Source organism: Chaetodon trifascialis, chromosome 16 (genome assembly GCF_039877785.1).
Source record: "Chaetodon trifascialis isolate fChaTrf1 chromosome 16, fChaTrf1.hap1, whole genome shotgun sequence".
Classification (NCBI taxonomy): domain Eukaryota; kingdom Metazoa; phylum Chordata; class Actinopteri; order Chaetodontiformes; family Chaetodontidae; genus Chaetodon; species Chaetodon trifascialis.
Genome location: NC_092071.1, coordinates 6,947,868 through 6,965,142, shown reverse-complemented (window position 1 = coordinate 6,965,142; position 17,275 = coordinate 6,947,868). Strand labels below are relative to the sequence as shown.

Below are 17,275 nucleotides of genomic sequence, written 5' to 3'. Positions count from 1 at the left end.
TGCGAATGGATCCTGATTGATTTTAAAGCATGAGACATAATGGGAAAAAAGTAGGAAATAATTAGTCAGGAGGGTGTAATCCAAAAACATTGTTGAAATTGTAACAAAAGCTTCCTGTCTGATTAAAAGTGACACTGTTTTACTTTGTGTTGGACTGTCTTATCAGACTGTTGACGCTTGCTTGTGGAAGCACAGCTGAAAATAGCTCCTGAACGCACAGAGGTATAAATAGGTGAAATCACTGATTCACAGCCAGTCAGTCTACCCTCTCTCGCACACCAAGGTCCAAAGACAGGCTGCAGGAGATGAAGCCGCACTTCTACACAAATCTTATTAGCCTACGGGTTCCAATAAAGTGTGTGCAATAAAGTGTGTCCCATCGCACCCTAACTGATGTAAACACTGTGAGAAATCTCCCCCACAAGTAACTTAGGTGAAAAAATACAAACTTGTTTCTCCCAATCAGGGAATAAACACTCTGCAGGGAAGGACTGACCTACATATTTGACCTCTTGTTGTCATTGAATGCTGCCAAGTGGAGAACTTTCACTCATAAAATGAAATATACAACAGTTATATGACATTATTGCTCAATCATATCCTGAGTGAAGAAACTAACTGATGGCATAGTGGGTAGGTTTCCTAGGAGAATTCTGAATCTACTCTTCATTTTGTTGCAATACCACACCAGGTACAGCCTGTTCACCATTCACAGTACTGCTTTATCCACAGCTGAAAGGAAACACGCTTCTTTTGGTGCAGTATCCTTGATGTTGTCCCACAACCACGACAGCGGGGCGCAACAGTGGCCAAAAAGAGCTTTCTGGGGAGACAGATGTTTATGAGGCAGGGGACCACAGACGGACCTGGGGACATCTCTATCTGGGACAGGGCATCCATTTCATATGGCAAACACTTCCACCTTAATGAATCTGTGGGGAGGAAATCAACTTAATGAGTTAAGACCCACGTGACCGCTGAGGAGAGAAAACGAGGAGAAAGGTGTTGGGGAAAAAAAAAACATGAAGAAAGATGGGAATGTTTGGACTGCTCGTTAATAAGCCCACTGTAACAAATAAAGGCCTGTCAGGGGAGGCCTGGAGGGCGTTAGGTATGTGTTTGTTTGTGTGTGTGTGTGTGTGTGTGTGTGTGTGTGTGTGTGTGTGTGTGTGTGTGTGTGTGTGTGTGTGTGTGTGTGTGTGTGTGTGTGTGTGTGTGTGTGGACGTGTCACACCTGGTAGTCCAGCCCAACTTCAGTCCCTGTTAACCTAACAGAGAGTTTGACGGCAACTTTTGATCCAGTTGCTCGTTAAGTGACCTGGACAACTTTACGCCCCTGCCAAAGAAGTTAGGGTTCAATTTATGAAATGTGTCATTGTGACGCAGCTCTGAACGGTAGTCGCTTCAGAGAGTGCAGCAGAAAGAATGAGGGTCATTTTACATGTTTTTAAGAGTCCAGCAGGTCATCCTCCAATAACAGAGCACACGTGAACCCACCGAATGGATCAGTTTACACCAAAGATCTCTTCTGCCAGAGAGTCTTGGTCAAGATCAGCAGCAAAAATCAAAGAAAAAAGGGACAGATAACGTCATATAAACAGACCAAAACACAACAAACAGAGATAAAACACACAAGAATCTGGGACTAAAGAATCATGGTAAATAATGGCCCTTATTAGAAGTAATAAGTTAGTTCAATAAAAATGATTTTGACATTTTTAAATATGTCCTTTTGAGTATAACTGAGTAATAAAAGTGTCATTTTCTCAAAACTAGTACTTGTAATTGTGTTTAAAATACAAATCAACTGGTTTCAAGGCATTTCTATGAATGAGTGTCAGTATATAGAAGACAGAAAGAGGCAGACCTCTGCATCATAATCAAGAGAAATTGCTTCTCTAATTTCGACAAAGTTATTGGTTTGTCGAAAGTTAATTGTAATGTTGACTTAAGTTTTCCAGACTGTATAAATACCACCACACACCAGTATTTCATTGAACACAGTGTTTAAAAAAGTGTACTTTAGAGCAGCTCTCACATCACAATTGGGAGTCCTTCAAAACTGAAGGACTACGACCACATGAAAAAGACTGGCACATCTTTTCAATCCTTGGAAGTATTGGCACAGAGGAAAGTGTGAAACGAAACAAAAGCGATCATGAACATCCTGCAAGCAACCACACATTGTTGGTATAAACATCTTGCTGTGACCTTATCCAGCCTCTGTGTACACAGCTAAAGCTGCAGGGCTAGAGCTCACGCCAAAGTTGGCCCTCCTTATGAGGGCCGTGTGTTTGTGTGACCGAGTTAATAGTCTCAGTCACAGGAGGGGGCAGAGGGTTAGCGAGCAGTAAGATGGACGGCGGAGGCAGAGCGCTGCCACGGGCTGCGGAGAGGGCGAAGAGAGAAAGACGAGGGGGGCAGCTTTGATGGCTAATGCAATAACCACAGCTGCCACAGAGCAGGGTGGGATGATAAGGAGTAATCAGAATGGCTGAGGCGGCTCTTAAAGTGAGACACGGCAAACAATGATAGACGATAGATGGCTAAACGGGACTGATAGAGGGAGGAAAAGAGAGTGAAATTCCTAACTTCAAGAACACTTCACCTGTCATGTTTGTTGAAATGTTTAGTCATTGATCATCTCGGTTCCCAAGAAGATTACAATTACAATTAGCCATTTGGCAGACGCTTTTATCCAAAGCAACGTTCATATGAATTCACACACCCACGGCACAGCACTGGGGGCAGTTTTGGGGTTCAGTATCTCAAGGATACTTCGGTGTGTGGACTGCCGAGGCCAGGGATCGAACCGCCGACCTCCTGATTGGTGGTGACCGCTCTACCTTCTGAGCCACAGCTGCCCAAAAAGATCAATGATGACTATGACATCAGTCAGGATCCTTATGAGGACACTTACATGTTGGCTGGGCTGCAATTATTTTTTTAATTATCAATTATTTTGCCAATTATTTGAACAATTAAAATAATTATTCTGTCTATAAAAGTCAACAAAAATGTGAAAATGCCCTTTAGTAGTTTAGAGTCCTTTAATACTCTCTTTCTTTGTCTGATCGATTACCCAAAAAGTTGCTAATTAATTTTCTGCTGACCAACTAATTGAATAATCAACTTGTCACTGGATTCCCCACAAGGGGATGGAGGATAAATCACAAATCAATAAAGAAACATTGATAGGCAACTCATGACAAGGGGTCGCAGGTAAATATTGCTTTATTTTTAGGAATTAGAAGGCAACACGGGTGGGAAGCGCTTGCTCCGTGGATGGATGGGCAGATGCATGACTGAATGGATCAGTGTCCGGCCCTAACTGAAGCACAGCTCACTGTGAGCCTGGGGTGACTCGTGACTAATTTCTGTCTGGCGGATGGCAACAAATCAACATCTTATCTGGGAGTCAACAGCATCACGACCGAGTATCACCAGTACGACCCCCCTGCTGAGTGCTTTTACATGGCCCAATGGAAACAGATGTCTCTTTGGTCTGCCTTCACTGGAGCTTCCTACTCATCAGGAAGATGAAAGTGGTAAACTCTGTTCGTTCTTTTTCAAATGGTTTCAAAGGAATGGAGCTTTAATCAAAGAAAGGGTCAGAAGGGGAACGAGAAGGGAGAGAAAGCATCTGTGCATGTGATGCTAATTTCACTAAATAGAAGGTGATTGGTCAGGTTCTTAAATGATCTTCTATAACTTGCTAGTTAATCAGCTGTTTGCGCAATGCCACAATGTCTGTTTGTGTTTGTATTTTAGATGCATTTTACACTACTTAGATTCAGTTTCAGACAGGAAGTACACATCTTTTTTGAAAACGTTCTCTAAATGTTACCCAGCATACCAAACGTGTTTGAGACTCTTATGTGCATTTTCCATTCTGCCATCTTGGTGGTTAAGATGTGGTCAAGTTTAGGCAACTAAAACTCGTCAGTTGAGGACATAGAAAAGTGGTTGTCATAGCTAAAAGGAAGGGTCAACAGTGACAGGTGGTGACAGACGAAATGCGAACCCGGGCATTCAATGTCTAAATCAAGGCAGCAAAGACAGCGCACCTAATCCACCACCACCTCAATCTTCACATTACTTTGGCACTGAACTTAATCAGAGATTGGTTTATGATAGACAAAAGACTGATACTAATCTCATTTTAACAATGAGCTCACGCTATGATGTGTTTCAACATGTTTCTGTTGCCATGTAATCTCTTATGTTCTGATTATTCAGGAAAATACAAATAGGGAAAAATATGATACACAGATTATCATGCATGGTTAGTCTGAGAAGTCAAGGGGCGGCAGTGCCTCTCTGTTAAAAGGGATTATCATTTTTATGGCATCAATTATTTGGTTGGGGGGTGTCATTTTTCATATAGTGGAAAAAAACAGACGACATCCTCAAGGAAAACCCATTTTATGACTTTTGGCAATTACAATCTAAATGGGTTATTAGGTTTGAGTGCAGCTGGCATATCAGTCTTTTTTATTGACAGTTTGCCCCTTCTGAAGCCATTCGGGGTCAAATAACTTTTAACTTTGAGGCTGCTTATCAATTTGCCATTCTTGAGAAGACGTTGTGACTTTCACTTGTGTGAGTTACACATTTGCGGTTTTGTTGCTAATTCTTTAGCAGAGTCTTTGTAAAGTAGATAGCTTAAGCTAGCTCAGGGTAATCTTTTAAGTACCACAATGAAAACAGAATTCAACTTATTCAAAAGGTGCAACAATGAAAACCTTTATCCTGTTTTGGTTCCTCACACTGTTGTGTAACAGTCACCCGTTAACTTGTCAAAGTGTTTTTTCTTCGTCCATTGTTATTCTAATGTTACTCTACTATGCGTACCCGTTGTTAAATCGATACTGATTCAAGTACCAGCTAAAAGGACTGAGAGTAAATACAAAGAAGCAGGTGACAAGTCAGAATAAAGAGCTTCATCAAGAGGTTTAGTGTCATCCTTCACACTTTATAGGCTATCCCCTCTCCTGCCAGTCACTAACTGCAGATCATTTTCCAAACGCTCAGCGTACACCTAGCACAGGTCAGAAACGGGCTAAAACCTCCTCCAGGCTTCATCTAAAGAGAAACTCTGGAACCTTTAATACCCATAATTCCAATGTTGCTGCGATCATGTTTGCCTTAACAGGTCTCCCATGTTGCACAAATGTGAACAAAAAACAAAATAAGAAGAATAAAAGAACTACAATGCATGACAGAAGTGACCTGACACGGCCCGACTAAATCTTCTAAGCGTAGTTTTATCTTGATTTTATTTTAGTCAGGAAAACATCAAATTAGAATTGACTGATAGCAGCAGCAACTAGAAAACAGATCAATTTGCACTCTGTTTAGTGGTGACAGTGATATGGCATATGCAAAAAGTTCATGCTGTCAGTCGTCAATTGTGTCGTTTACTTGAAAACATACTTGTCTCCATGACAGGTCTCGGCAGACCACAATGTAACTGACAAAGATGATGGAATTTGCAAACCTGAGTAGCCACAGCAGGTAGATATTTCAGATGAGTAAAAAGAGAATGATGGATATTATTCTGCAATTTTGGATGTCCTGTGTGACCAGGTGGTGGAACAGTGACAGTGGAGGTTGTCATTATGCAACGACCCATTCAAAGCTCTATGAATAAACAGAACCTTAAATCAGCTCCATAAGTGGGAGCCAGTGAAGGGAGGTCAGCACATTAGAAATATGGTTACTCTTTTTTTTTGCCAATTTGGGAGAGTTTTGTGCCGACTGGACACACTGCATCACAATAATCCAGATATGATGAGACGAAAGCCTGCACAAGTTGCCAGATTCGAGACTGGGAATTTGACCATAGCCCTGAGCTGAAAGAAATAGGCTTACACAGCGAAGCTTTTAGGTTTATCGAATTTGAAAGCAAAATTACAAAAAAGCCCAATATTTTAGCCATGTGGCTTAATACACAGTTGTATGAACCCAAGAGATCTATTTTCATCTGTGTCTTGTTCCCAGATTGAGAGTAAGGACATCTCTTGCTATCAGAATTTAATACGATCGAGGCTTTCAAAAATGGGCCCTGAAAAATCTCATCAAAACAAAAAACAAACAAAAAAAACTCAATTTGTTGAAAAGGAGAAAGAAGATGTAGTTTAACCTACTCTTTACTCAATTTGTTTCAAAGAAAAAGATAACACCACAAGGGAATAACAATACACCCCTCAGTGAGTCTATAAAATATTGTTGTGTTATGTCAGTGCAATTATTCCGGCAGACAGATTTTCTAGCCTTTTATGTTGACTTACACCTTCACAGGTAAGTACTGGAGCACCTGCTAAGTGAATTACTGGCACAAACTCCATTCAAAGCACAATGATGAACAGGCCTCAAAAGGCTTATTCTGGAGCAGCCATAAGAAATGTTTGGATGAGTTACACAGGCGTCAAACCAGGATGTGATGCTATTTTCAAGAGTTTTGAGTGAGACAGGAAGGCTGCAGTTGAGCAAACAAAGAGGAATAAGGCAACCAATAGGCCAGCAGGGATGCTAGCATTTCCAGAGACAATTTAACCACCGCAGCACCTCTCCAGTTCCTCAGCTGTTTATACAAAAATAATTATGAATAATGACTCCAGCACAGCACTGTGAGACATGCTTTCCAATGATGTCTTTGTACGTCAGGTGAAATAATTACTTACCAATTACACAGAGACACAAACACTCGCACGCACACACATGCACGATTCCCGTGACATGTGACTGATTTCCAACATTTTCTATCTCCCGCTGGTTTGCATTCAGACATCTCGAGTTTAAGCCTAATGTGCCGACTGAACATCCCTAATGTGGATTAGCTATGCATGGTGGTGTCTGCCAGAAATCCTTCCCTCCCTAATGTGATATGACTAAAAGTGCTGCCATGTTTCTGTGCGTCTGTGCGAGTTTGTGCGCGTGTGTGTATTTGCACTGCGATGACATAAAACCATGCACTCTAAATAACTATAGCATTACTTCCTATTTTAACATCCACACCCTGAGGGATTATAAAAGACATTTAATACTAGTCTGACCTGGAAAACTGAATTTAAAGAGGAGGAGATGCCAACAGGTACATTGTACAGGGGCATGCATGCTTGCTGTTACTTGAGAGTGAAATAATGTCTGTGTGTGTGTGTGTGTGTGTGTGTGTGTGTGTGTGTGTGTGTGTGTGTGTGTGTGTGTGTGTGTGTGTGTGTGTGTGTGTGCGTGCGTGCGTGCGTGTGTATGTATGTATGAATACTAAAAATTAGTAGAAGCCCTACCTAGCCCAGGTACCTATAAATCGAAGTCATGATGAAGCGACTGAGCTGTTATAATGCTGACTGTTCATGCTGAGGGTGCACTTTTGCTAATGAACAATAGTCAGGCAGTGAAGATTCTAATGATTACTATAGAGAACTAGTGATCCACAGGAACCTAGTGGTGATTTGTGAGTGCTGGGATATTGATGTAGTAGAGGTGGTAGAGGCCAGCAGGGACTCAGAGGTTAAACGTGTATGTGGACATAGTATATGAATGTAAACCCACCATTAAAATGAATTAGATTGCTATGTAAATAATCTACCATACTTCTGTAAATGATTTAGATGTTGCTGTTTGTGATGAGGACCAACTGCCATGTAAATATGCTGACTTGAATTGAAAGGGGTGAGATTACAGCGGCAGAGCACATAGAGACGATGAATACAGCACATGATAAAAATGCTTCCTGTCTAAGTGCCAAAGTCAGTGCTTAGTTATCGCTTCCCAGACAAACTTGACCCTGAGCCACAGCCTTCAGTGCCAAACTACAAATGATTTCATTCTTTCATTCATCTCGATTGAATAGGTGGCTGACAGAAACACCATGATTTCCAAAGTGATGGATGCGTGTGACAAGAGCTTGACAGCAGCATCGTGTTACAAAACAATTGATTTTGTTTGTCTGTACATCTCTATTTCTGTTTAAATGCGTCGACATCAAACCAAAGTCAAAGCCCCATTGCAGCCTTCAAAATGCTCAAAAGTATGCCTCACAGATATCAGAAGATGATTTGAGAGCAATTTTCACTCACAAAAGGCATCAAAAGTGTTAACCTGTGTGTCTCTGATGCAGTCAGATATCAAAGACAAACGCTCCCTGTGCAGCATTGCTGTGTTCTTGGGCTATAGCAGCAGCTCGCTGCAAAATAGTGAAAATCTTAACATAAATGATGTTTACAAACCCCTAATGTCTGTTCATTCTTAAAGGAGAAGAAAACTGTTTCACCTGATATCAGTTAAGCTCAAATTCAGTAATAAATCACAGTTAGCATATTTCATTCATGAAACAGCTGAAGTTATTTCATATCAAATAAATGTGGAAATTTGAGTGAATATTTTTGCAACTACATGTATACCACATTTTAACTTCAATCACTCCCACGTTCAGTTGGAGCCAACAGGATGACTACAGTAAACAAACAAACATCATCAACACAAATTTTGGAAAGAAATTTGCTTGCAGAGTTTCGGAGCATCATTAGATGGTGGAATAAATGAAAGACTGACTGGAAAAAAAAGCGCAAAAATATTTTTCCTCCGCAAAAAAAGAATTCAACCACATCGAATGGAATGCAAAGGAGGGCTAATAGTAATATCCTTTTTGCAAAATGTGGGAAACCACCTGCTCTAATCATATCATGGCCGTGACATACAGAATTACTCTGTGTCATTAATTAATCCTAATTATGACAAAGTAACTCAGTTAATTGGGCCTGTTATGAATGCTGCTCCGAGTAACCTCTTGAACTATATCTTTAATACAGTGTGTGGCAGCCCTCTGCAGTGTATTAGCGTAACAGTCCAGCAGTACCTTTGAAGAAGCAGTCCTTGCTGTGCACCACATAGATCCGTCTCCTCTCCAAACAGGCGGTGCGGTAAACCTCGCAGTGGTTCTCGTAGAACCTGCCATCAGAGCCACACACTGGCACGAAGGAGGGCCGGCATTTTTCTTGGCAAACGCACTCAGCACGGCCAGTTTCTGCCATCAGCACGCACTGCCGACCCCGCCCACAGTAGGTCCTCCGACAGGGACCTTCGTCTGGGTCAGAGAGGGCTGCAAGAGCGCGAGAGAGAAGGGTTTATTAAGAAGGGAGCGAGGGTACAGAAGAAAGTTCATAAAATCTAAAAGACAAACCACAATTTTACTTTTACTTTACTTTTCACACAGACAGGTACAAGACAGATACCAGCCTGACCTGTCTTATCACCACAGATCACAAATTTTGGGCTGAGAAAGATAAGACTAGTGTGTCCCTGCTTCATATCCAGCAGATTCCCCTCATTTGAAAATAAAATAATAATGTCTAGTGCTATCTGAAATCTATTGAACAGAAATAAACTTTAAAACTGCTCTCCAGTGGCCCCTCTTTGCCACCTTAATTCCTGAAATTGAAAGAAATTGAATTCTTTCAAAAATTAAAAATATCTGCCTGCTGCATACATATATGTCAGCATCCCTGACACAGACTGAGTATTTGTCACCAACGTTGTTCATCATGACTAACTTTGTTTGGTTTCCAGTGCTCCACACCAGCCTCTAATGAAACATGCTGTCGGGGTTCAGTAACAGAATCAAATCACATAATAACATTGTGATTCACTTCTCAAGCGTGGCACTATGAGGGGCCTCATACCTGAATATCTTGTTAAAATGGTGTTATGTCATCATTTCAAAGTAGAATTATGAGCTTGTGGTTGTATGCCTCTGCCAGCCAGTGAAGTGCAGCTTGCATCCATGTCTGTCCAGACTCATAATACATGCAGTGAAGTTATCACTATATTGACAGATGATTCCCGAGAATAATTTCAATTGTGAAACATACTGTCTTCATTTGGAGATCTCTGTCAATAAATTTATGGTACAAAAATTAAATCCAGGCTTTCATTCGTTCTGATTGAAACAAAAACTGCGTTAATGTGGGTCCAATAAAAAAACGGAAACATAACAAATGATATAGTATGCACCTGAAATAGAAAAAGCGTAAACTCAAGCCAAACACCTCCAGTCGTTATCACATTTATAAGACAGTGCTAACAAGGGGAAAAGGAGAAAGAGTTTTTTTTTAAAATAGAATTTAACTTCCTGCAAATCAAAAAGCCAAGTGTCATAATTAACACCTGTCAGCACATATTCACACATACATCAGTACACAAACACACCAAGATTTGCATACCTGAGCGTGTAGGTGCTCTCAAAACAGAAGCAGAGCTCACACTGCTCGTCTTACTCCCCCTTGCCCACATCAACAGATGCACTCACACAATGCACCACCTTCAAAACAACCTCTGCTTGTGCCAGCTCCTGCCCAACACACACGATGCAGGCACAAATGAACCAGCTAAGCATCCCTATCATCACCGCTCACTGCCTGGGACACCTCGCTTCTTCACCCTGATTTAATCTACTTGCACTTAAAGCAAGTCAAAAAGCTGCTGATCCAGCCAGACGCTCCACCTTGGATTGATCTTACCTGACTCTACGAGCTCAACCGGGACCCCCCTCTCTTACGGTGATCTGAGGGTTGGATTTATGGGCCTGTGTTGCCTTGGGGTTATCAAGGTATAAAACACATGCTCAAGCAGATACAAGCTGGGTATCTGGTGCCTCTTAAGCCCATACATTAATGAATAAACAATCATACAATCAAATGGTTAAAAAATATCTGATTATTATATAACAAAATGCTAAAAAAAAAGAATAAATAAATAATGATGCAATTTAATGTTTAATTGTCACAATAAATAAATAAAACACAAATTAAATAAGACACTGAAATAAATGTTAAACTCATGTATTTATTTACTTTTGCTGCAGCTAAATAAATATAGCGGTCTACTTCAACAATCAGAACTCACTGGTCATTGGAGGTCATTGGAGGTCAACTTAAATTTAGTGCTTTTGCCTAATCCAAGATGGCAGCATCTGGTGAGGATCTTAATGAAATCTTGTGTACTACAATGGCAGATACGTTGGCTGTAGCTAAACAGGCCGATAGATCAGTTTGAGGGGTTTGGAATAGAGTGGCTAGCATGATACGGCTGATACCAAAGGACGCCTTATATCATATATAGTATATCATATGTTGTACATCAGATGCCGTGACATGGTTATCTTGCTGCTCCTACGCTGTGATATGTAGCACTGCCCGTCCAGCAAATGGTTATCCAGCTTGACCTTAACTTACCTGATGCCACTCTGCTCAATTGGCCTCTTAATAGTACAGTCTGACACTCCAAACAGCTTTGCTAGATCATGGTTTTTCAGACCACACAGCATGTAGAGTTCAATTGTGACTGTAAATCAAACGGAGAGCCAGGTCAACCAGCCTTGTGCAGCCTCAGTGTCTCGGCGAGGATGGAGAATACAGCTTCATTAATTTCTGTGTCAGTCAGGACCGATATCATCCCAATTTGTCCGTGAAGCCCTCAATCTGATCTAAAATAGTATAGCATTTGGCATTTCCCTCCATCTGTTCAGCTACAGCCAACATATCTACCATTGTAGCACACAAGATTTCATTAAGATCCTCACCAGGTTCTGCCAACCTGAATTAGGCAAAAGCAGTAAATTCAAGCTGAACAGCCCATCAGAGGGCAGACATCCTGACTTCTGATGAATGCTGACAGCTTTATTTATTGATGAAGAGAACGTATTCTGCAGCAAGTTACAGTATGACGAACTGAAAGTGTATAAAAATATAAATAAAATTATGAATAGATAAATAAATGTGTAAATAAATTAATAAATATAGATTAATATATATATATACATGAATAAATACAATTACACAAAACAATTACAATTACACAAATGTACCATTTATATATTTAATGTCTTTGTGATTTATTCAATGTCAAGGTAAAGGAAAAACAACACTAGAAAAACAGTGAACATAAAATCATAATTCTAACAGCTGAAGAAATAAGCATGTAAAATGAAATCTAAAATTGTTGCCTGTAACATTACATTCCAGTTAGAGGACACTGTGAAGGCCATTTTACCATTACAAGGAAATGAATACACATCCTAAAGGGACTTGGTGGTCTTTGTGTTGATACTGTTTAGAGGCTGACTCGGTTAAGATGCTGAGAGGAGGTCAGTTCTATTATCCCTCTGTGGAAAAGGCTAAAAACCATACTGGCTTAACTTAAAAGAGCTCTGTCTGGGCTTTTATAATCAAACCGCTGAAAACAGAAATTGAATTTGCCTCGAGTATAATCATATCTCGACTCTCAGCATATTCAATAATAGAGGTAATGCTCTGTTGTCGGATGACAAAAGTCCCTTAATTACGTAAAGGCGATTCCAGGGCCGACACACAAGCGCGCCCACACAAAAAATACATTAATACAGTAGCACCCTCCTACTCACTTTGAAGTGTCATCATGCAGGCAAGCACTCAGTCACCACCTAAACACAACATCTGTGCTTGCAAACAGAGGCACACTGTCGAATGCAAACAGAGACACTGCCGAAAGTCCAACTAGCAATGAGTGGCTCAAATTAATGATTAATTGATTCATTTTACTAATCACTAAACTGTTTAAGTCACTTAACAAGGAAAATGACAAACATTTTCTGGGTCCAGCCTCCAACATTTGCTTCTTTATTCTGCTTTATCATTGCAAATTAAAACTCTATGGTTTTTTTAACTGTTGGTTGGACAAAACAAGCAATACAATTTGTAGACATATGATATGCATACACATTTTCTCTGTAGTTACAGACATTAATAACAATAATAATCAATAGTTACAGCCCTAAAAAACAGGCCACAGATATGTAGGAAAAGCATCAACTACTTCTTTATCCTAATTAAGTTTTCGAAATCTGCTAGAGGAAGCTGTGGGGTTGGGGGTGTGCCAGGTGACTACCCCGAGGGAAGCGCTGGAGAGGGCGTAGTAAGACAGATTCAATTCTTTTTTATCCAGTTTACTAATTGTTCTGCGTGTCTCTGCAAAGCATCTGTCGGAAATGCAAAATAGCCCGGCTCCCTTGCGACCTTGCTGTTCATGTCAAGGTCGGGGACGATTACAAGATCGTTTGTATTCTCCAAGCGTGGGAGATTAAACGCTTAGCAACAACCGTCCGGCAGCAGTTACCCACCGGTGGCTGTTCTTCTTTCTTCCTCCTCTTGTTTATTCCCTCCCTGCCTCTCCTTTCATGCCAACAGCCCCCCTCACCCTTTCCCATTTTGCTCAGAGAAAAGAGTACATGTACAGCAGCCCGTCAAACAATAGAAACAAAAGCGCATAAAAGTTACATCTACAATGCACAAGTTGTCTGACATTTAGCTAAGTCCTAGTCCTCGCACTCATCCTTGCTGTAAGTGCTTTGTCTCGTGTTCTCTTGGACCATGTTGGCTGCATTTGTGGCTTGCTTAAGAGGCTAAAAGTGCCATTTGATAATCCTCCCTGTCTAAGCTGCAGGCTTATAAATGGCTCTTACAAGTTCAGACGCTCTGCGGTGCCAAGACAAAGCCAGGCTGACCATCCGGTGTCAAGCCTCCCGTCCTGTCACTCAAGTCCTTTCTCTTTTATTCTTTACTGAGTCCACTGTATTTTTTTCTCTTTATTCTGCTGTACATGCATATCCTCTTTGTCGAGTCTCATCTGGTGATGAGCTTTGCTGGGCTTCAGGGAAACAGAGACCAGGCATTGTCCAGCACAATCAGAGATTTCCAGGACATGTATTGCAAGGAACGCTGTTGATAATTGCATGAGAACATGAGGGATTTGTAAGACCAAAATGTTAAGACTATTTTGCCTTATCTTTCTGACATTTTTCGACAGACAAAGATACGTTTCCCCTTTCATTTCCTTTTATGCAAGCCTAAGTGGATGCGAGCATAACTGGAGGCACAGCACGACTGTCTGCCTGACTGACTGCCTTTTCATTTGTTGGAAGAAGCTACAATCTTGTCAGTCTCAGCCCTCGCTGTATCATTGTGATGAAGCCATTGGTAATTTGAATCCAGGGCGACGCATACAATCTGGATGCACGCAATCACATATGCGTTGCACAGCAGCAGGCTTGCAGAAAGAACGCAGCACACACAGACAGAGAAAAATATCAATATATGTCACTTCACTCCGGAAGCAAAGCACTTGTCTACACCCTCGCTCTATTTAGCAACTAAAATATGCCTCAATATATTTATACCTGAGGCTTGACTCTGAAGCTCTTTAAATCTTTTTAACATTTAAAGGCAATCACAACAAACTTTATTTATTCTGTACTTAATCCAGCTCCACAGAGGGGGAGTTTGTTTTGTTTGTTTTTGATACGTTCTCCTCAGAGAGACCGAGGGACACTGCCGAGATTCTTACTAATTAGAGTAGAAGAACATTTGCCCCGCTGATGTGGGACTCGCTGCCTGCAGCGCTACCATGTTGTAAACCGCCCTGATCCATAGAAACACAGAAGCTGCAGTCACAAACCCTTCAGGATATCACTATGTGACATTAAGAGAAACAGAGAGTGGACATTTTTTGCCAGCAGACAGCTTTTGTAAGATGTAGTTAAGCCCGACAAGGGTCCTCTTGTCATCTTTTCTTTTTACTTGTGTGAGTATAGTTGTGTAGCATATATGTGCATGCATGGTGCACATGTCTATGAAGAACTTGTGTTTATGTGTAGGTGTTTTGCAGCCCAAGAAGCACTCTGTCACATCTGCTGATCCTACAGATCATTCTATTTGCTCTGAAGCAGCTGTAGATAATTAAATTCAGAGACGCGCCGTCAAACACTGTCTCCCCTGTGCCGCGCAGTCGGACAAAGCGCTTCTGACATGTACGCTGAGCTGGAATATCAATGGACAACAGCAGCCCTCGGTGCTAGGTGAGAAGTGCTGTGGAATACGCACACTTAAGAACACACTGTCCATTTTGCTGCATTGTACCCAAATGTTACTTTTCTGAGCAAACTGACTAGAATACAAATAACCAAAGATCGAACATAGTTTCTGTTTCTTTACCCAGACATCTGAGACAAATGTTTTGCTCTCTTTTTTCTATTGAGAATTGACAATGTTTTATGATTGTTGCCATATGACTTTTTCCAGAGCATCCTTAAGCTGAAGAGGAAATTCACATCTGAGCATTGATGATAAAGCTGCTTATATGATCAGACATCATCGTATACGACTGATATTCACCTACCAGAGTAACTGCAGAGACTAATTTTGCATTTTCTTGGTTAATGAACATGAATGAACTTTTTTTTTTTAAACACATGAGGACTCATCCTCCTTTATCAGTGCACTGCAACTGGAGAAGGAAACAAACACGAAGATTACTGAAACCAACAACTGTAATACATACATTACAACTATTTCTCCCAATTACTATTACAATTAGTCATTTGGCAGACGCTTTTATGCAAAGCAGCCTGACATATGAATTCACACCCCGAGGTAGTTTGGTGTTCAGTATCTTGCACAAGGATACTTCGGCATGTGGAATTCCGAGGCCGAGGATCGAACCACCGACCTCCTGATTGGTGGACGACCGCTCTACGTCCTGAGCTACAGATGCCCCAGCCCTCCCAGTATACAAAGATTTTTAGTCTTGACTGTCAAAAAGGACCCAGATGACTAGTAGACTGTGATTAAAGCAGCATCATTAAGGAACCCACAACATCCTGCAAGAGAGTATATGTTCATGTCCAAAAGCTGTCGAGACATTTCACTGACTCACTCTGGACACCAGAGACTACGGCAACACCACTACATGAGGTAACTTAAGAAGATAATTACATTTAACATAAACTTCGTCCCAGAGACATTTTTCTCCATTAAGTGCTGCAAATTACCAATTACCCTCATGACCTCTTTTTTAATGGCAGGTTAGCCAGTACCTCGCTGTTCAGTACATGTGACTGAGCAGATCATCAGCCAACATGTGGAAGAGCTTTACTGATATGTGAATACAGAAAAATTTACTGTTCATAACTAGCATCTAGGCTCTGTCAGTTCCTGCAGCAAACTTAAGTCTACACACACCGACACACACCGCATACACACTGAGGAAGCAAGGATCAGAGCCTTCCTGTGGAGGCTGATATTGTGTCTATAATGGGCCAATCAAGTAATATCCTATACGTGCTTTTACCACTGCTGACAAGTAATTAATGTTTGGACAAAATAATCTATTAGGTTTTTAGTACTTCAGTCAGACAATTACTTGAAAGACAAATTAAATGTAAGATGAATGTATAACTAAAGAACACTAGGCACGATGCCACACACATAAGGCCATCCGAACTTGCCACAAATTACTGTCACACAGAAGCAGTAGCCCACAATTATCTGATTTTGTCTGTTCTACTGACAATTACAAATCTACTGGCTCTTTTTTTCATGAACTACTGCCAGAAAACAATTGCCATCCTTCCTTTTATACTCATTATTTCAGAGGACGAAGAGCAAATGTGACAAAAATTTAAAACTGAACTTCGCTGATTTCTGAAGAGGCTGGTAAGACTAAAGGAAGTAGTCATGGTTGATTAAGCGTACGTGTCAAGTCCCTTATTAACACACACTGACACTGTTCTCCTTTCATGTCTCAGTGTTTCTCTTGCCCTTCCTGACCCCTCCAGAGTATTGATTGTGCAGGACGTAAATGAAAGAAGTAATCAAGTGAAATGGTTGCATATGAGGTCTTACTGTATGTTGGTGTACATGTAATGTGGTTACATCTCAGGAATGAGGAGAGCAAAAGAGGGAATTTACTTGACAATGTGTGTTAATGTGAGGACACTGCGAGGAGTTAAATTTAAGAAAGGAGTTAAAGCATAACACATCCATTTAAGACATAAAGTGTCTTAAGGGGAGGGTGGTCAGGTAAATAAGAGAAAACCAACAGTGATAAATGGAGCCTAATAAGGGACAAACACATACAATGGGAATTAAATCAAAGTAATGGAGGAAAGGAAAAGGATAATAAGCAGAGCTGGACAAAAAAAACAGCCAACTGAGGACTCGGATATGGAAAAAGATCAAGGATTAAGAGAGGTAAAGGACAGCAAAATAAAAGACAAAGACACAAATGAATGAAAAGCAAGTCCGTTGACACAAACTGTGAAAACTCTTTGAAAAAGACTTCTCTGAGACACAGTAATGGAGCGGAGCAGAGAGAAAGGCTGACTCGGCCTCTACAGAGCAGGGATATTCATTCTGTGCCTCAGACAAAATGTCACTGGGCTCATCTGGCTGGTTCAGCTGAT

General features: G+C 40.9%; 1 protein-coding gene across 1 annotated transcript in view; it reads right to left on the bottom strand.

Annotated features, from left to right (window-relative positions):
• The window catches only part of fstl4 (follistatin-like 4), a 199,000-nt gene that overhangs the window by 108,707 nt on the left and 73,018 nt on the right, over positions 1 to 17,275 (bottom strand). The window contains exon 4 of the mRNA XM_070983222.1: positions 8,861 to 9,103. Coding sequence (XP_070839323.1) covers positions 8,861 to 9,103 — 243 coding nt within the window. The remainder of the gene's footprint in view (positions 1 to 8,860; positions 9,104 to 17,275) is intronic.